The sequence below is a fragment of the Vicugna pacos genome, chromosome 20 (assembly GCF_048564905.1).
Source record: "Vicugna pacos chromosome 20, VicPac4, whole genome shotgun sequence".
Taxonomy (NCBI): Eukaryota; Metazoa; Chordata; class Mammalia; order Artiodactyla; family Camelidae; genus Vicugna; species Vicugna pacos.
The window spans coordinates 37,429,234-37,449,341 of NC_133006.1; the positions used below are offsets into that span (position 1 = coordinate 37,429,234).

Below are 20,108 nucleotides of genomic sequence, written 5' to 3' on the forward strand. Positions count from 1 at the left end.
CCACTGTTTAAAAAAAAAACCTGAAAGTGATTTTTAAGCTGTACGTATTTCTTCAAAAGAAGAAATTACTTAGTCTTTACTTAGGAAAAAAATAAGTACATTTTGAAAAATTCTTCTCTAAGGAGAAGTCTGGGATTCACTGCACTGTCCATATTTTCTCCTTTTTTCTTTGCATTGTTCACATTTTCTGCTTTTTTCTCTTCTTTTTTTCCAACATTTCCACCATTTTCCTTTTCTTAGCCGTCACCAGGCTGTTTCCTTTTTTTCCCAACATTTCTACCATTTTCCTCTTCTTGGCTGACACCAGGCTGTTTCCTTTTGCTGGCTTGTCACCATCACCAGTTGAACCACATTTCTTCGTGCCAGGTTTTGACTGCCGCTCTCCCTCCTGCACCTCGTCACCAGATTCCTTTTTGTTGCTTTTGGACGGTTCTTCTTTACTTACTAAAACACAAGAGACAGTGCATTTAAGGATTATTTTTCCCTTTGAAGTAGCACAAACTGACGACAAAGTGAAGTTATCTGGTTCTCCTCCACTTCAACAATTCAAGAGATAACATATTATTTAGTTTTTTTAAACGATCAATTTCATTTACCAGGAGGAGTCTCTGCATCTGGAGGCGGGCTTTCTCTCGTATCTGTCGCTCTGTCTAGCCACACTCCAAGACAAGTCAACCTGGCATCAGTGTTTACTTCACAGAGTAAACACGGGGAGACCTTCTAAAACATAAGAAAGAAAACTGGTAACAACTATAACAACTAACACAGGAGAATTTTAAATCGTTACTTTCATTTTTCCATAAGCAAGTTACCTTAACTTAAAACTTACACTGTACTTTCCTGAGTACAAAATATACTGTTTAGAAAAAAATCCTTTATCTGGATTCATGATTCATTTGATTCTGTCCTTCACAAGGGACAACTTCTAAGAACTACTCCGATAAGGAAACGGACCATTTTATCTTGTTCATTTGTAGGTTTTAACAAAGAACCCTGCACAAAGTAGATACTCAACAAAGCACTTTCACAGAACGTGTCTATAAGAGGATGAAGAATAAACAACCAAGTCTCCATGGGGAAGACGACAAAGGGAATTTAACCTTCCAGTTACCTCGTTCAAAACTACTGTTGCTTCTGCAATTGATAAAAATTCTTCCATTTTTTTTCTAGTAATGGCAATATTTTTATGTAACAAAATCTGACAGAGAACATTGATATATATAAAAGAGAAGAAGCTAGCGCTTCTCGGATTGAAAGAGCAGGAGTTCTTGGGTCCTGCCAACCCGAGGCAGGGCTGCGGAACCCTAACTTCAAAACCACCAATATCAATCATGCCTGGAAGAGATTTTAAAAGTTTGAAGATCCATGTCTTATGACCCTCAACGAGAATTCCACCTCATTTAACTCAGTGATACCAACAGTAAGACCTGCATTTGGTGTATTTACACTGTGCTAAGACACTGACCTTATCCTCGTGAAGCTTCCACATTTTGATGAAACCATCACTCGATGCTGTAACAATAACATGATGCTCTGGAGTCTCAAAACTGAATAGGTCTTTTACCCTAGAACAGAAATAGTAACACCGTAAAAGATCCTTTCTTCCAGATGGTATGATACTGCCAGAAAGACTATGTACACAGTCTCTTGGATTTTTCAATGCTTCAGTGTTTCCAAACTGCTCAACAAGTGGTGTCTAAAATACCACATGCCTTCCAGTCCCATGAGTAGGTAAGTCACTTCAGGGTCTAAATTCCAAGGTAAAATTACCTGACAACCATACGTTAAGAAAAAGTTCCAAAGATGATGATGGATAACTATAAATAATCAGGTTATCACAGAGGAAATAAAGATACTTAAAGCCCCTTGCCTCAAGAAACTACAAAGTCAGTACAGAGAGAAATGTACTCCTTTGCATCCATTTCTCCCAACTCCAGTCTGATCTAAGCTACTGTCATTTTTCTTCTGGATTATGGAGCAGACTAATTAGCCTCTCTGCTTCCATTTTTGTCCCCCAACAATTTTTTAAAATGTAAATCAAATCACGTTACTCCAGGTTTAAAATTCTACAAAGCTAGGAGCTGCTTAAAACACACCAAGCTCTTTCCTCCCCCAGGGCCACTGTGCCTACAGTTCTCTCCTCTCTGTAGAAATGGCTCATTTATCCCTAAGGTCTCACTCCTCCTTCCCCAATCACCCTATCTAAGTAAGTTACCCGTTATTCTTATATCATAATACCTATTTCCTTCCTGTTATAATTATCTGCTTACTTATCTTATGTCTGTTGCCCCACTGCAATATAAGAGCCAGGAGAGTACAAGCTCTTGTCTCTCAGGTTCATCATTGAATACCTAGTGCAGCATCTCCTAAAGAATGCTCAGTGAATACTTGTTGAATGAATGAATGAATGAATGGTCAAATATCACAAGTGCTATATAGCCTTGAAGAAGGCCATACTCTATGCTCACTTCCCAGTACAGAGGAAAACCAGGGCCTGTATACTGATTGCAATATTCTGAGTATTTACAAAGAGATTTCTTAAAAGCTTAACTATTATTTAGAAAATAAAAACTACTAGTTACTTGAAACATAAAAGAACATACAAACAAAACACATTAAGGTATAAGTGTACATGATCACCTTTTTCAGAATTACAGAGGAAGAAGCAGGGGCAGAGTCAGACAGAAGCGGGCTGGCTCCCAGCTCCAACACCTAAGAGGTGGGTCATCTCTGTCAAGTGACTGAATCGTTTACTTCTGAGACTCATGTCTACCCCCAGAGATGCAGTGAGCAGTAACAGGTTAACAGAGACTGGCCCAAGACAGGGGTCAAGATGTCATTTATTTCTCCAGCAGGAAAAACAAGTAGTGTAGAAAGGGGCTAAAGTGGACAAGGAGGGAAAAGTGAAAGGACAAGAAGGGTGGGGGCAGAGCTCATGATATTTCGTTTGTCCCCTGTTCAAATAGGGTTGATTTGAAGCCTCAAGTCTAATGAAACTGTTGGAAAATTAAATCTCTTGTGCAAATGACTAGTCCTGATGACAACTTCACCACTTTAGCACTACTCAGGCCAAGATGACAACATTTCCACTATCTTTTGGGGCTCCAGAAATCTTATCTATGTAGATGTGTCTGTCTCTCTCTGCAACTGTTCATAAAAAACATATACCCCACTTTATGAAGCTATTTATAACACTTATTGAGACTCTACACACACACACACAACACACACACACACAGATTAGTGAAAAAAAGTACCTGTTTTCATGAGCTTTAAATTCAGAGAGGCACACTAGTGAATCACAGTCAAAAAACCTTACAACTTCTTCATCTCCAGCCACGGCAAGGACAGACTCCTGGGAAGGAAAAAGAGTAACACCCAGAATGTCACCTACAATCCCAGCCGTCACCACACACACTAACTCCCCTCGCTGATTTCTGATCACTTACTGAAAGGAACGTGACAGAAGATATTCTCTTTCCATTTGTGATGGTGCCACTAACAGATGCAGTGTCAAGCTGATAGACGTCTATTTTGTTCAGTATGACAACTACGTATCTCTCTCCTCTTGGGGACCACTCTACTATGTGAGCATCTGTAAGTCAGAAGAACAAAGCTGCTGTATTTCATAAATAAAAAATAAATTGATCAGGTTAATAATAAAAATAGCAAATATTTACACTGTGCATTTCATAGCCATTATCCCATTTAACTCCACAACAAACTCATGGTATTTTGTGAGTTAAATTTTAGGCAATGAACTAGTTCAAAGAATCATTAAGGTCATACGGGGATCTTAATCTAAAGTAGGAAAAGAAAGTATTTGCTCTCCGAGGGGCACCACCACTGTGCAGGGGATAAACAGACACATGCATGTGCACAAGAACACATGTGTAAACACTAACATTCCATGAGGTTATCAAGAACATTCCAAACAAAAACACTCACTTTGTTTTATGTTTTTTATGAACGCTGATCTTCCTTCCACAAGATTCCATGTTCTGCAAAACAGGAAGCTCATTGACGGCACAATCACTGACTAGGTGTAGCGGTGAGCTTAACGAAGACTTGTGAAAATGTACTACTTGGCCACTTAGAAGAACTGCCTTCTTTCTTATGGCAACACCCGAAATCCTTACTATCAAGCAAGGATAAAAGTCCCTCTGTTCCCACAGCCGTTTCCTAAGCTGAATCCATTATGTTTTCAAGAGGTTTCACTCCTAAAACACTTTTTTTAGGACCACACTCTACATCCAGGCTTACGGCCGCAATGTAATGTGAGTGTCTGAGGTTAGAGTTTGTCATTCTTTTTCTTTCCATTATGAAAAGGTTCACTAGCTTTCAACCTTTCCCTTGTGTTAAAATCTCTTCAAATGCTGACAATGTGAGGTGATACAGAAATGGTACCTAGTTTCTGTGGTAAAAGACACCCCAGTGGTGGGTTCTTGCTGTACTTGGAAAACAGAGACCACAAGTTGATGAAGGTGCTCTTGGGCCTTAATAACTTACCTCAATGTCTTATCTGTTCCCACAGACAGGGCCAACTTGCCAGATGGGTGAATGGAAAGGGAGGTCACATGTCCTCTAAAAGGAAACCGACAGTTAGCCCTCAGCTCCACTGGCACCTGGCGACCACCAGTGGGGAAGGCTGGACTCACTTGTGAGCTTTGATGGACTTCAGACACTCCCACTTCTTTGCATCCCAGACACAAATGAGTCCGTCCTCTGCCCCGCTGATTAAGTGCCTGTTGCCATAGAATTTCAAGCAAGTTATTGTGCCTGTGGAAGAACCAAGAGAGGCAAAACTCATATATTCATCTTTGAGTACAAACTCCATTTCTCATTTGAAGGCTATGCTGCAGGAAGTAAAACAGCCAATGTCTTAATAATTACTGAAATATTCCTTTAAGTCTTCTGTGAAGAAATTAATTTTTTTCATATAAGGACATACAGTTTCAAGTCTATGCAAATATTTTCAGCAGAGTTTCTCTAGCTGTAGATATAGATTTGAACCAATTACCTTTCTTTCTCGCTTTACACCCCCATAATCATAAACTGAGATGGCTGGCGAGGCTTGTTTGAGCAGAAGTCAAACAAAAATAATGAGCTAATCTGGGGAACAAACCAGGATGTACTGCCTCCTCCTCCCCCTCTGCACTAAGTGCCTCCCTGGTCTCCCAATACAGGCTGTGGATGACTTCAGGACAAAGAACCACATGTTTTTCATTTGTGTATGTCCTGGCATAGAATCTGTTACGTAACAGACCCAATGAATTGTTCAACTGAAGTCAAACTGTAAAGTCAATAATACCTCAACATTATTACCTTAAAGGAGAAAATTTCCTTACCATTGTGATGCACTAGAGCCCCGTGGTCTATTTTCTTCTTCATGTCATAAATGTGAATTGTTTCATCTTTGCTCCCAGTGACTACAAAACGGCTATTTACAGCCACGGCTGACAAGGAGGCAGTGTGGGCGTGGTGAGTGAAGTCGGCAACAGGAGTCCATTTCTGCTGAAGTGTAAAACGAACACTCAGTGGCAGGCACCATCATGTCATAATTCTCCAGAAAGAGGTAAGTGGTTTCACGACCCATGAAAACTACCAACGGATCCCACAAATGGAGAAAAAGTTATGCAGTGACAGGTAGATTCACACGAACGGACCATCTGAGAACTGAAAAAGGAAGCTAAAGCCAGGGGATGGGAAGGCAACGCTGAGTATCACGACTCCAAAAATAATCAGGAAAATGGAACTCCGGGACTTTAAGGTCCCATCTAAGTCCTTAACTCCTTAATACATTTACTTATATGTGAGACTTCCATACCATTTGTTCACTGAAATGGTCAGATTTTGATTTGAATTTATTCACTCAAATACTTAATGACTGCTATGTGTTTGGCATCATTTTAGGCAGTTGATTATAGAGCAGTGAACGAAAGGAACAAAAGTCCTCATTCTAAAGGAGCTACCATTCCTGGGGAAGGGAAAGACAAGACAAACATGATGTCGCACAGCGATAAGTATAATGACAAGGCTTACAAAAAATAAACAGGATGAGAGTGGGTCTGCATTAGTACCTACATAAACCCTAGAGAATGACCAAGGATGCGGTCGGTCTCAGAGCACCACTTTTACTGACACGTGATTTTGGGTAAAACGACAGCAACAGACAGTCCTTCTGTCAATCAGGATTGAGGGGACCTCTTCTGAGCAAAGGCACAACACTCCTTAGGAGCTGCTATGGCCATAAATCAAAGACTGATCTTCGCTTGAGTGTGTCACAGAAGGAATGTTGGTTATATGGGCTATTATTGCCTGACAATGTTTAGAAGCAGTACCAGGTAACAGTCAAGAGCTTCAGGTGTCATGGACAACTGAGGATCTGGGTCCCAGGTCTGCCAATTATTAGCTCTGTTGCCTTGAGCAAGTCACTTAACCTAGCAAACTTCCTGTTCCCCATCTGTAAAATGAGGATAACTGTATCTGCCTTGGAGGGTTGCTGCGAGGGATCCTAGGTGTCTGGATGTGGAAAGTAACAGTATTACAAAAAGAGTGCAATCAGCAGCATCACCTTTAAGTATTCAGTGTGCCACATAATGAAGCAGGACCCAGTGGGGCCTTCCCCAGACAGACCCCTCTCCTATATCCTCTACTTGTAGCTCCTCTCTGAAGTACCCAGATAACAGAATCTCATGCACACTTCTGGAGGTTTTCCAGATGCTAAAAACTACCACCAAATGGAAGAAATTAACTATTGACGACCAGGAGCACTTAGCCCCACACTTTTTGGCGCCTAAAGATCGATCACCTTAAACCAGAGAATTGTGCACAACTGATCATATAGCCTGGGACGCCCCTCCTTCAGTTGGCCTTTAAAAATGCTCAGCTGAAACCCCGCAGGGAGCTTGGGGGGTTTTTTGGGGCATGAGCCACCCATTCTCCTGGCTTGGCCCAGCAATAAAATTTTTTCTGCTCCAAACTCCAACGTTTAGTTATTTTTTGGCCTAACTGTGTCAGGCACACAGACTTGTGTTCGGTAACATTACCTTTCAGCCAAAGGCAGATTAATAACCAGAGTAAAAAACAAAATAAATAAAACCAATTGGTCACGGCATGTACTTCTAATTTTCTGATTAATTCATGACTGATAGCTCAACTTCTTCGTAAAGACGTACTCAATGACATAGGTTTATAGGAAATACCTAGGATTGCTTAGGGAAAAAAATAATTCTGCTCTAGAAGTTGGGACTTCTTATTTCTAGTTCCGGCTATGTCCTACTACCTGTTTGACTACTGTCAATTTACTTAACCTTTTAATTCACACACCTAGTAAAGTATCTATATTTTGTTGCAGTTTTTCTCCATGTATTTGCCTCCCTCATTTTCTCCTCATGTTGGGAAGCTCTCCAGTGCGAGATCCACACCTTTGGCTTCTTTGCACCTTCACTGCAAGCAGTGGCCCCACCATAGGGATCCAATAACGAAATAGTATCACTTTATCAATGAGGGATTTATCCAGATCCAGCTCCAATATTTTGTAAAATCCCAGGACAGGAACTCAATGAAAGAAGTAACTATTCTTTCATTAAATCCTGAACACCTCAACCTGTCAACTCATAGGAGCGACCCTTACATTCATAATCTACAGCTCAGTGGCCTCTATGCAGAAACGCCAGCTTCCTTCGTGCACTGTAGTCAGAATATTTACTACAAAAGATAGACATCACGTTGTCTTATGAAGCGCCTTCCCCATGTTTTAAAAGGCTAACGTATATTTTAAGTCCCCTGAGTTTCATTCATCAGTGAATCCCTAAGAGATAGTGTGTTCACCTGCGGTACTGTGTTTACCTCCGCCGTGTGGGAACCAGGCCTGGCGTCGGCCTGCCCCAGCCCCGGCGGTCCCTCCGCGTGCAAGGTCTCACCTCGTGGTCGCCGCTCGCCTTGGGCTCCGGGTGCACAGCGAACCCGAACAGGACTTGCTCGTAGCAACCAGCCACCAGCTCCATCCAGCAGCGCACGTGCCTCCTCAGCGAGCCGGGCTCACCGCAGCGGGCAGTGACCAACGCGGAAGCCGGAGGGAGAAGGGGTCCTTCCTGTGTCGGCGCTCAAATTGACGTCAAGACTGCGGGGCTGCCTTTTAAGTGCCTGAACCCGTGGGAAGGGGCTCAGGGCTCGAAGATGCCGCGGAATTTCCAAGAGGAGAAGAAGGAAGGACATCACATGACGAAGTTCTCATTTCAAGGAGGAAAAAAATTGGGGCCTAGCAGGCATATTCTAGGAAGCCTTGAGCTAGGCCCTTCTGAGGCGAGTGGGCGGGACATCCTCTGTGGAAGCCCCTCGTTTCCGGGGCGTCTACGGACGGGACGGAGGAGCTTCCGGTCTGGGCGGTAGGCGGGGAGGCGGTGTGCGGTGCAATTGGTCAATGTGGAGCCCTGTGTTTGGGGGCTTTTAGTGCAGAGGGCAGCAGTTAGGTCTTCTTGTTGCGTGGGAAACCGTGGCGTGAACTTTTCTTGCTCACATTTTCTTTAACAGGGCAAGGAGGGGTGGAATTTAGGGTTCGCCGTTAGTAGAGCACTCCGATTTCCTCGTTCCCGCCCCGGCCGGATAATACCGTCCTGCACGCCTTTCCGTCCAGCTTGGTTGTGGCTTGTCGAACTCTGGGGACATACTGGTCAGCACATCCTGGGGAGGGAGGAGGGTTCTTAACTTGAGGGGAGTAAAGACACTACTTGGGGAAGAAGGGCTCAGTCATCCTTGATGAGGTTCCAGGAGGAAATCTCGTTCATTTCGTCTCACCACCTCCTCAGCTTCCGTGCAAAGTTAAATGTTAAAAGCGAAAGTAATCTTAATTAATAGTTAAAATTTCCTTGAGATGTGGAGATTTAGAGATGTGTTAGAAAGCACAGCTTCACACAGACTTCCAACAGAGTAAATCTTGGAGTGTAAAATTGTTCTCATATAAATGACCTAGCAGGTGGATGTGATGGATAGAAGTTGAAGCATACAGTTGCTGTTGACCCTTCAACCCCCACATTGGGGTTGTAATACAATCCTATTGATGCAGGAAAATGGGGCGCAAGAGGATAGCCACCTCCCAGGTCCCAGGTGAGTCTCTGGGATGCACCCTGCCAAGTGAGGGTCCTTGGCTTCATGCAGGAAACAAAAAAGAGCAAGTCATCGTTGAGTGAAAGTAGGTTAATTCAGAGAGATGCACACTCCATAGGCAGTGCAGGCATCTCAGAAGGCCAGAGAGGCCAAGAGGCACAGGGGTGGAGGAGTTGGTTAAAGTAAAAGTAGGCACACACTACATAGGCAGTGCGGGTGGTCTCAAAAGGAAAGAGAAAGGCTAAGACCTAGGAGATACACATTCTTAGGGCGGAATGCAGACCACCTTTCTCAGAAGGGAGAGCAGTGGCCTCAGAGCATGGGGTCAGCTAGGAAAAATGAGATCGGATCTGAGGTGTGGGGGTTGTTAGTTTTTATGGGATTGGTAACGTCACATGCCAACAAGTGAGAGGATTATTCCAACTACTTCGGGGAAGAGGCTGGGATTCCCAGGAATTGGGCCATCATCCACTTTTTGACCGTTTATGGTTTGCCTTGAAACTGTCATGGCACCTGTGCGAGTACCATTTAGCATGCTATTATATTTCAGTGAGCATATATTGAAGCTCATGTTCTGTTGGAGTTGAATCTTCCACCATTTTGGTAATAATTGCTGTGTCATCCTTTTAATGGTTGTGCCCTGCCCCCTCCCCTCCTGTCTCACTATGGTGCCTAGACCTTTTTGTCTCTGAAGACATTTGTTCACTGGTGTTCTGAATCCTCTGCAGGTGCATAACGCAGGTTTGTTTTAATTGATGCTGGTTTGGATCTTGTAGAAATGCTTTCATTTTGGTTGCTTTGATTGTCAGTGCAGTGCAAGGGAGGCCATGTCTTCTGCACACTTTGGCGATTCCATGTGTAATCCTTCCTCAGGCACTGAAATGCTGAAGTCCAACTCATTGTCAGTTTCTTGGAAACTGTGTTAGCTGTTTCACAATATAGCATACGGTAGCACACACCCAAGATATTGCAGGTTTGGTTCCAGACCACTGTAATAAAGTCACACGAATTTTTTGGTTTCCCAGTGCATATAAAAGTTATGTTTACACCATACTGTAGTCTGTTAAGTGTGTGATAGCATTATGTCCTCCTCCAAAATCCCCAATGTACATATCTTAATTTAAAAAATACTTTATTGATAAAAAATGCTGGCCATCATCTGAGGCTTCAGCCAGTCCTAGTGGTAACATCAAAGATCACTCATCCCATAACAAATAGAATAATAATAAACAAGTTTGAAATATTCCAAGAATCACCAAAATGTGAGAGAGACAAAAGGATCAAATGGTGTTGGAAAAATGGTGCCAATAGAACTGCTCTGTGCAGGGTTGCCACAAACCTTCAGTTTGTAAAAAATGCAGTATCTGTAAAAATAGTTACGGGAATATATCCAGAGAAAACTCTAATTCAAAAAGATACATGCACCCCAATGTTCACAGCAGCACTATTTACAATAGCCAAAACATGAAAGCAACCTAATGTCCATCAACAGATGACTGGATAAAGAAATAGTGTGTGTGTATACATACATACACTATATACACACACACACACACATATATATACACACAATGGAATACTACTTAGCTATTAAAAAGAATGAAATAATGCCATTTGCAGCAACATGGATGGACCTGGAGATGATCAGACTAAGTAAAGTAAGTCAGAGAAAGACATCATATGATATCAATTATATGTGGAATCTAAAAAAACATGATACAAATGAACTTATTTACAAACCAGAAATAGACTCACAGACATAGAAAACAAAGTATGGTTACCAAAGGGCAAAGGGAGGGGAGGGATAAATTAGGAGTTTGGGGTTAACATATACATTACTATATACGGAATAGATAAACAAGTTTCTACTGTATAGCACAGAGAACTGTATTTAGTATCTTGTAATAACTCATAATGGAAAAGAATCTTAATCTTAAAAAGAATGTATACATATATATGTATAACTGAATCACTTTGCTGTACATCTGAAACTAACACAACATTGTAAGTCAACTATACTTCAATGAGAAGAGATGCCGTGTCTGTAAAGCACAGTAAAGGGAAGTGCAATAAAATGAGGCATACCTGTAATTCCTTCACGTTGTGCTGGTTATCTTTACTATGGTACACAAAGTTACAAGTTATTCTATTTATTTTCCTGACGTCAGAGGACTGAATTGCTGGAGAGGGTTTCCCCTGGGCTTGGGACAGAGAATAAGTAAGCTGGACATTTCTTTGAAGTCTTATATCTTATCTTTAAATATGTGACTTTTTACACTTCACTCCATGACATAGCTTTATTTTAATGGGAAGTAATATTCTCTCATCCAACAAGAAAAAAAAAAAAAAACCTTTGAGTAAACCTGTTTCAAAATCACAGGCTTTTTGTAGTTCTGGTGCTTCTGGAATCCCCCTGGGGCCTTGCCTCATTACCCCAGGGAAATCTCAACTGCTGTTTGAGAAGAAATAACACTCATTTGAAATTAATTTTAATATGTCACTCTATCAGGGTAATTACCATACTCAGCATCTATTACCAGATTGTCACACATTTACCTGCTTAAACATCTGTCACATTTTAGAGAAGAACCTTGTGGCTTAAAAAAGTCTTGCTCCAGCCAGGAATCTTTTAGGATACAGTTGGTTCAAAAATGAAAACCATAGTGCAGGCAACATAAACATAACTTAGAGCAGTTTACTTTTTGTTTCTTTATGTGACAATTTAGTAGAATCAATCAGAGAGCTCAGAAGACCTTAGAGCATCTAGTTCAGGTGTTCTGAATCTGGGGGAGTTCATGGATAAGCTTTTGGGGCTGTGAATCCCTGAAATCATATGCAAAATTGTGCATGTACATTTATGAAGGAAAGCACTGATAAAATTTCATTACTTTTTCAAAAAATATTGGTACCTCAAAGTCTAAAATACACTCATCCGGTCTGCGGTTATCAATGCTGAAGTAGGTCCAGAAAAGGAACTCTTTCAAAACCACATAGCCAAGTAGTGACAGACGCCGCGGTGTGGCTTTTTACGTGTCCTTGGGCTCAAACCTCCTCTTGAACCAAGAAGAGAAGTGCTTTTTCATTGTCTAAAGAAAAACACACAACACAATATTCTCTACCTGCTCAGCTGGATTCAAACGGAGCACACTTCCTGCAGAACCTCCTGTTCTCTCTCCAAACACAGGATGTAAAAAGCCATTCATTCAGTCTCATGCTTGTGAAAACTGCAGTTGCCAAGAAACAGCCCACTGTTCAGGGTTCATTAACACCAGAGAACAACAGGATATTCAGTGTTGCCTTTAAATTATTGATAGAAAAGCTTTTTACGCTTGAGCCATGCAGTGATTTATTCATTCATTCAGCAAATATTTATTGAGTGCCTGGCTTTGGTTTGCTAAAGAAAAAAAGAGCCAGTTTTTGTTTTTTGGGGAGGGAGGGCGGTGCTAAGTGGCTGAAAGCAGGATACAGTGGAGATAAGCTGGCCCCGTTGGCAATATCATGTGAGTCTAATATTCCACAGTGTGACAGGTAGCAAGGGGACTACAGAGCTTGCAGGTGCTCTATTCCCAGAGGACTTTGGTCTCCTCTGTAGGCAGAGCTCAGGGAAGCAGAGAGAGTGGGCTACTTCCCCTGGACACTGGCCTGGTAGAAATTCACTGCGCCTGCTTCATGGGACTGATCCAGGTGAACCCTGAGAAGTTTGCATTTGCAGTTGTTAGAGGGCAAAGCAATATTTGTGACCTCTTCCTTCTCACCATCATCTGCAAAACGCTTGGATGTCCATCTTCATCTCTGGAGCCTTGCTCATGGTCTTGGGTGCCCCAGCCCCGGCCATTGTCCTGGGTGGGTTCAAAGTGTCACAGTGGCCTCTCCTTCCCTCAGCCTCCTTACCGTCTTATCATGAATGTTCACCTCCCACATTCCTTTCCAAATGCAGCTCCATCTCTCACCCATTCATAGCCAAAATTCTGACCTTTTTATAAAAAAAAAAAGTCCTAAAAGAAGAGACAAAAAATAACAATATTAAAAGTTTTCACTAAAGAATCCTTAACTGATATGTTGCATTTGATTTCTAAGCTGCTATAGTAGCTAAGAATTGTTTTTAACTCCCTATCACTTAAAACAACAGTGGCTTAAACAAGACACATTTCTGAAGTGGAAGGCAGGTACCTTAGTCTAGTGCTGGAACAGGAAGTCTGTGGTCCTCAGGGATACAGATCTGTTCTTCCTTTAGCTCCTGTACTTGGGTGCGTGACTTCCTCCTCGACATCACATCATGGGCCGAGAGAGGTGCTGAGTTATTTTGGCTCCAACCGTCGTATCTGCAATCTTAGCACTAGGCCTGGACAGGGGAAGTCCAAAAAGGCCTGCTTCCAGCTGAGCAATCTCCCTCTGCCCACAGAGCTTTCCTCCATCCTCTTATAACCATTCTGTTTACACCGGATTAGCCACACTTTGGCCACCTGGCCACATCTACCTGCAAAGAGGGAACCAGGAAATGCAGTCTTTTAGCAGGACCTGTGGCCACCCCTCTGCAAATAAAATCAGGGTTCTGTTATTAAGGAAGGAAAGGAAACTGGACATTGGGTGGCACAAAGCAATGTGTGCACAGCTGCTGACCAACACCTCCCTTGAAGACACAGGGAAATCTGCTCAGTATAAGCCCCACTGTCTCACCAACGCCAGGCACCTGCCTTGCGTATTGTAGGTGCTCAGTAAATGGTGGGTGAATGACTGAATGATCTGAATTCATCATGATTATTATTTTTCACATCACAAGTGACTATAGAATACATCAAGCACTTGAATAGTGGAATAGTGAGGTAACAGTGGGACGGGTATTAACAAGCTACAGGGAAATGGCCAAACCCTAAGGGCCCCTGTTTAGACTCAAAAGCTATCTTCTTAAATGTTGACACTTTGTGTAGCCTTGCTTCTTAAAGTGCATGGGAGCTGGCTAGAAAGGCAGAATGTGAGGCTCCACGCCAAATCTCTGGAATCTGAACCCACATTTTAAACATACTCGGGTAATCTGAATGTGCACTCATGTTTAGGAAGCCCTGCTTTATCATGCTTTTAAAAAAATATATTGAACCACAGAAATACTTTAAAATTTTTTCCTGCACTTGAATTAAGGTAAGGGTGTGTGTGTGGGGGGAGGGGGGATTGAGATAATGATTTCAACCTGCAGGGGATGTTAAACTAAAAAGAAGTCCACTAGATGCTAGTTCCAATAGCTATTCTTTGCAGATAACTGAGTTGAGGAGGGAATCAAACTGCAATATTTGTCTTAAGGTTTTAAAGATTAAAAGTGCTTTTCTTACCTATTAACACACTCCCTCTCTGTCACTCTCTCCCCCATACCCTCACCCTTCTGGCTGGCTTCCCCAGGCCTCGTCACAGGGGGAGGGGACTGGCAGCTCCTTGCAGACTTGTTGCAGGAGCTCCCACAGGTGACCCCAGTGCAATCCTGCCTCACTCACTCCTTAACCCACACTGTCATGAAAGTCGTGGAATTAATCACCTGCCAGGAATTGCCACTGAAGATAATTGCTGTCTCTGTGGGCTGCTGTCAGAGTTATTTGTTGGGTTGAGAGAGTTTACACCAGGAGCTGGAATTTGTGATGCGGGAGTAAAAACTCTGGATTCCTGGCCTCAATTTATGTCTGGGTAATGGCTGGACAGGAGCGTTTTGCAGGTTTTGGTCTAGCTCCACAAAATAATTATTATTGGTACTGGCAAAGGTGAGCTGATTTTTCCTACTCTGAACAAAAACGAAGGCCCATACTGTTCTATTTCGTATACAATCTTTGGCAATTTACAAACTATTGCTTTGAAAGTAGGTGTTCTTAAAACAGTGAAAGCAGAAATCATCCTTACCTGTAAGGTCTGGGAAAGAAGAGAGAATCCTCGGGGTTTGAATAATTCTGCCTGATTGGGTGATGGTGTGTTTCCGGTCCTCTCCCCTCTTTCCGTAGAGTGAAGCCAGACTTCCAGCCCTACCAGGGTTACCCCTTTGGCAACTGGTACGAGCAGCAGCACAGCTGTTACTCTCCTTCCGGCTGCAGCTGTGGTTATGCACTGGATGGAAATGGACCCAGCCTTTATTCTGCACGCGAGACCCCTGGACACCCAGCTGAACCTTTGCTCACACTCGAGGTACCCCCTGCTGGCATGAATACTGTGTAGTTCGCATGCCCTTAGTGGAAGCACCTTTTTCTTATCTTCACGCCTCCAGATCCTGTCATTCAGGTTCCCACAGCCATGGTTTCTGCTCCCTCATTTGGTCCCAGAGAGTAAAAGCTGACGACCTGAGAAATGTTGACTTGCAAACAATTTATGTCCTCACTATTTTCCGAAAACAAAATCATAGTCTGGTGCTGTCTGTGCTACTAAATTGAAGATTATCATCATTCAATAGCTTTTACTCTTAAATACTTGAAATAGGACAAGAGGTAGTTTTTGTTTTGTTTTGTTTTGTTTTGCTACAGCAGTGAACATTAACATGCTTGAAAAAGACATTAAAAAAAATCTTCCTTTTTGATTGCTAAAGTAACGGATCGCTTTGAAAGATGTTTTGGATTAAGGGAAAGTCTCCCCCGCTCCTCCCTCTCCCTTCTTCCCACCCCACTCAGAAGAAAGCATTGTTCGAGTGGATCCGCATCCTCTAGATTTTTCTCTTGTACTCTCACTGAGTCAGTGTGATTGGACTTTACTTCTGTTTGGGGAGTTGGGGGCGCCTTGGGCAAGAATGGACTGTGAAGCATATGCCTGCTGGCTTCCTCCTTGCCTCCTGCTTACAAGCTGCACCAGGAGGGATTCCTTTAAAAGCCGCCCATTTGAATGCGCTGTGATTTTAGCTCATATGTTATCCACTGACATTTCAAATGTATCCAGTGCTTTAACAAACTGCCTTTTACTATTTTCAAGATTCAAGTGGTTTGGGGCTAAGAAAAAAATGTCTCAAGTGTAAGATCTGGGGTAAAGGATATAACATTTAAAACTCTAAACAGCAAACTTGTCTCCAAAAAGCCTGAGTTTACACTTTGCATTAACGTCATGGCTTGCTCCTCCGTGTTTTTCTGTGTGTGATGAGCAGGACTGACAGGTGAGGAAGGCATTTGCTTTTTACTGGGGGCAAATACCTTTCAAATGCTTGTTAGTATCTGTGTTCTGTGGCTTCCTTGATGTCCTTTGTCTGCCTTTTCTCTGTTGGGCTGTGCCCCTCCCTTTTGGTGACTGTGAGATATTTACATATTAGGGAAATTAGCTCTTTGCAGTCAGAGTGTTACAAATTTTTCTCCCCAAATTGTTTCCTACCAGTAGCACTCGGTGTGATGGCCTTGGCTTTGACACCAGAATTGGGTTAATACTTAAGCCCTCAGTTTTTAAAACTTGCCTTAACTTGGTGTTTTTTTTTTTTCCCCCGCTCAGACTTTCATTTCCAATTCTTCAAGTCTGTTTTAGGTGTGCCTCTTATATAAAATATCTTGTTAAATATCTTAGCTTTTCTTTTTCTTTTTAAACCCAATTTGGGTTTTAGCCTTTTAGCAGATATTTGATATTGCATCTCTGAAAAAAATCTTTTGCTGTATTGCCTGAGGTTTTGTCACATTTATTTTCTTTCACCTCTTTCTGGGCTCTTTTGGGAGATGGTCTACCTGCCGTCTTGTGATTACCTTTGTATCTTTAAACAGGGAAGTATGGGTTTGAGTATATTGTCAACTTCAGAAATGAACGTACTTCTTGATTTCCCTCCAGTCATGAGAAAACTAAGAAATTAGCAACCTACAGAGAAATTATAAAAAGACAATAAGAAACAAAAAAAGAAACAAAAATTAAAAAGAAATGAACATCCTTTTTTTCTCGCTCTGCCACTCCTTCCTCTTCCTTCTCCCCATATTTGTTGTCATGTACTGTTTTTTTTTAATCTCACTTCCTAGTAAATGATTACTATAACATGCAGTTTTCTTTCAAGAATTAGAAATATATTTTCCTTGGTGGCTATGGTTACCAAACTTGAACCACCTGCCTGCTATCCTGGTGGGAATTCCCAGTTATGAAGCTGGTCAGCAAAATTCAAGATGGTAAGGTCCCGGGGTTGGGGAGGGGGGTGTTTTTCCCTCACAAGCCTTCCCTAACGTCGTCCCTGATAGAGTGTGTCCTCTAAGAGATGCCATCGCTTTACTGCCCATTTCCCCCTCTGCAGGATTCCTGTGTCCATACTCCTTATCTCCCCAAGTTGAGGGGGTTAGCCCCCCGGGAGCCATCTCTGTTTTGACACTGAGTCTTGCTTAAAATTCGTGAAAGTGGATGTCTTCAAAATAATCCTCAGGTCTTTGGGGTCCATCAGCACAATGTTCCCACACTATGTCTAGTAGAGGAGAATGATTTATAGGTGGTTGAAAGACCAGAACACTTGCTTGGTTGAACCTCAGACCAGAGAGAAATCTCTGTCTCTAGATCACTTCTACTCCCTGCGCCCTGGTCATGGAGGGTCCACATTTACCAGAGCACACACTGAAAAGGAGGAAATGTGGGATTTCTTGGACACTGTAGTATAAGAAAGGCCTCATGTAATATTCTGGCTGTCTTAGCCATTTCTAAATAGAAAAAATGCACCAATGGTATGATTGAATTTATGACAACCATGTCATTAACTTTCCCAACTAGGATCTATTTTGGTATGAAAGGGAGTCATCCTTTCAGATAGATTGAAAAGAAGAGAGGGTGGATCCTGGGCTTTCAGTATTATGGTGCTCTTATTAGTAAGGGAGGCTTAATTTAAGTTCATTGGTGCCAGGAGCTAACTTGGCCCTTCCTGGATGAGGTGTTTCCTGGGAACAGCTGTGCATCCTTGACAAAGACAGATCCCAGCAGGTGCCTATAGAGAGAAGTTGTAAAAACTTACACGGTCCCAGGAGACCCCACAGAGCCTTGATGAACTAACCAAGATGTATCTGGGGGGTGCTTCTAGAACTTAACATAAGAAGTTAACTGATGGGTTTGCTTTTCTGTGGCCTCAGCCTTTCCTTAGGCACCTACTGTACTGGTCCTTAGCTGAGCTGTGGGGTTGGGGATGTGATTAGAAGGCCACGAGGGAATGTGTTGACGGAGACTTCGCGGACTGTCATCTGGAAGGAAGGGCAGAGCTCCAGGTGGAGAGTTGGGTCCCTAGCCTGATGCAGGGTCCCTGTTGCCCAGGCCCAGGATGCTCATTAGTTCCCCGAAACTTCAGAGAGGCCGAAGGCGCTGTCTAATGCTCCTCCTTTGTGACTTTCCTTCTGTGGACTCAGTTCACCCATTAAATGAGTCTCATATCATTTAAAGATTCTTTCATCAAAATTCAAAATCAAGTTGATCAAAAGGGAGTTTAGGGTCATAGATATTATTTTTGAGAGCTTCCAAGAAAGTGTGTCGATAGTAACCATTTCTGTAAAATTCTTTTTTCTTAAAATACTGATTTTCATTGTAGGGAACCACAGCTCTGGCTGAAAACCCAGATGAAGATTCGCTAGAAGGTAACAGAAACTCTGTGTTGCACTAGTTGAAAACAAAACAAACCCCTTTTCCAGGTTCCTCATTCACTCAACTGGCTAGAACCTGAGAGATCCTACTGGAAAATTCCAGTGTTCTGTTTCTGAATTAATTGCCATGAACAGTTTATTCATTTACATCAAACTGTTAGCTAAGTAGATAGAGCATCATATTTATTTTTTCAAAGCTGTGTCACAGGGATTTGGTTCTGGCTTACTCTTTGGTACCATACCCGCCCACGTACTCATGCCAGAAACTCAGGACTCATCCTTGACCCTTCCTTTGCCCTCTGCTCCAAATTGAAGGCATTTCCAAATACTGTCCATTCAGCTCCAAATTCTCTCTCAATTCCGTATGTTTTCTCCATCTCTTCCACCATCTATATGCTCTTTGAGTCTGGTAGTACTAGTTCTTTAATAGCTGAAATTTCTATTTTCGAGTCTGGTTAAAAGTAAACACACAATTTAAAAATTTTAGCCTTCAGTACCTGTAACATTTCCTGCTAATGTTTTTTAAAACTTTAATTTTAAGCCATTTCTAAAATGTTTCCTGTAAAACTCTATTTTTTTTTCATATGTATTATTGGTATTATTGCAGACCCAAATCTCCATTTGAATATTGAGGAGTTAAACAAAGAATTTATGGAGGAAAGTGAAGAATTCTACGACTCTCTCATGAATTGCCACTGGCAGCCCCTGGATACAGTTCACTCTGAAATCCCAGATGAGACTCTGGAAAAGAAAGATGATCATTAAGCTACCCAGATAGCATATTCATCGTATTTTGATTTTTGTGTTTGTTAAAAAAAAAAAAATTCTCCCAGGAATGTATTGGATTCTGTATGTTAATCCAGGAATGTATCGGATTCCATATGTAAATACAGGTTTCCAGGACTTCAGTGTGATTGACATGAGAGAATGTAATCCACATAAACTTTACCAGCATATTCATTTCTGAAAGGGTTATATTACGTAAATGCCAGAAGAGGTCACAGAACTAGCAAACAGGCTGCACTGGAAGACATTTGAAAATAGGTCTCATTGAGATGGGCCTGACCTGCACTGATGGTGGCACTAGCTATGTGGCTTGGATGTGTGTGTTTGGTTAGCACATGTTCTATTGGCTTTGCCATTCTGTGTGCATGTACATTTTTGAACTATTTGAGCGTATGGTGGAGACATCAAACTACTTTATACACTAACCACTCTGCTACTTCCTAAGGGCAAAGAACTTTTTTTTTAATAATCAGGAAGCTTAACAGTGACACACTAGTATTATCTAATCCTTAGTCTGTATACTCATTTTTTAAACTGTCTCCGTAATGTCCTTTATAGCTTTTCTTTATACCTCCAGTTTTGTATCTAATTCAGGATCTTGTATTGCATTGATTTTCATTTCTCATTAATCTCCTTTAATCAAGGACAGTTCTCCAGTCTGTCTTGATTTTGATATCTTTGAAGAGC

The 20,108-nt window shown here is 42.0% G+C and overlaps 2 protein-coding genes across 3 annotated transcripts; one reads left to right on the forward strand and one right to left on the reverse strand.

Moving 5' to 3' along the window:
• Nucleotides 1-27: 27 nt before the first annotated feature.
• PAK1IP1 (PAK1 interacting protein 1) lies at nucleotides 28-8,323 on the reverse strand. Of its 2 annotated transcripts, none has more exons than XM_031688097.2 (10): nucleotides 7,926-8,323; nucleotides 5,349-5,514; nucleotides 4,659-4,779; nucleotides 4,510-4,584; nucleotides 3,949-4,001; nucleotides 3,450-3,595; nucleotides 3,258-3,355; nucleotides 1,466-1,565; nucleotides 597-720; nucleotides 28-444 (listed from the first exon to the last, which is right to left on the reverse strand). In XM_031688097.2, exons 1-10 carry the CDS (start codon nucleotides 8,007-8,009, stop codon nucleotides 179-181), a joined length of 1,233 nt encoding a protein of 410 aa, XP_031543957.1. In that variant the 5' UTR covers nucleotides 8,010-8,323; the 3' UTR covers nucleotides 28-178. The 2 variants fall into 2 exon arrangements, with proteins under 2 accessions (XP_031543957.1, XP_015090160.1); XM_015234674.3 differs by having other exon boundaries at nucleotides 5,349-5,511; nucleotides 7,926-8,103.
• Nucleotides 8,182-19,591, forward strand: C20H6orf52 (chromosome 20 C6orf52 homolog). Its single transcript, XM_072944679.1, has 6 exons — nucleotides 8,182-8,390; nucleotides 8,611-8,674; nucleotides 9,068-9,108; nucleotides 15,087-15,267; nucleotides 18,584-18,629; nucleotides 19,243-19,591. Exons 1-6 carry the CDS (start codon nucleotides 8,182-8,184, stop codon nucleotides 19,398-19,400), a joined length of 699 nt encoding a protein of 232 aa, XP_072800780.1. The 3' UTR covers nucleotides 19,401-19,591.
• Nucleotides 19,592-20,108: the final 517 nt, after the last annotated feature.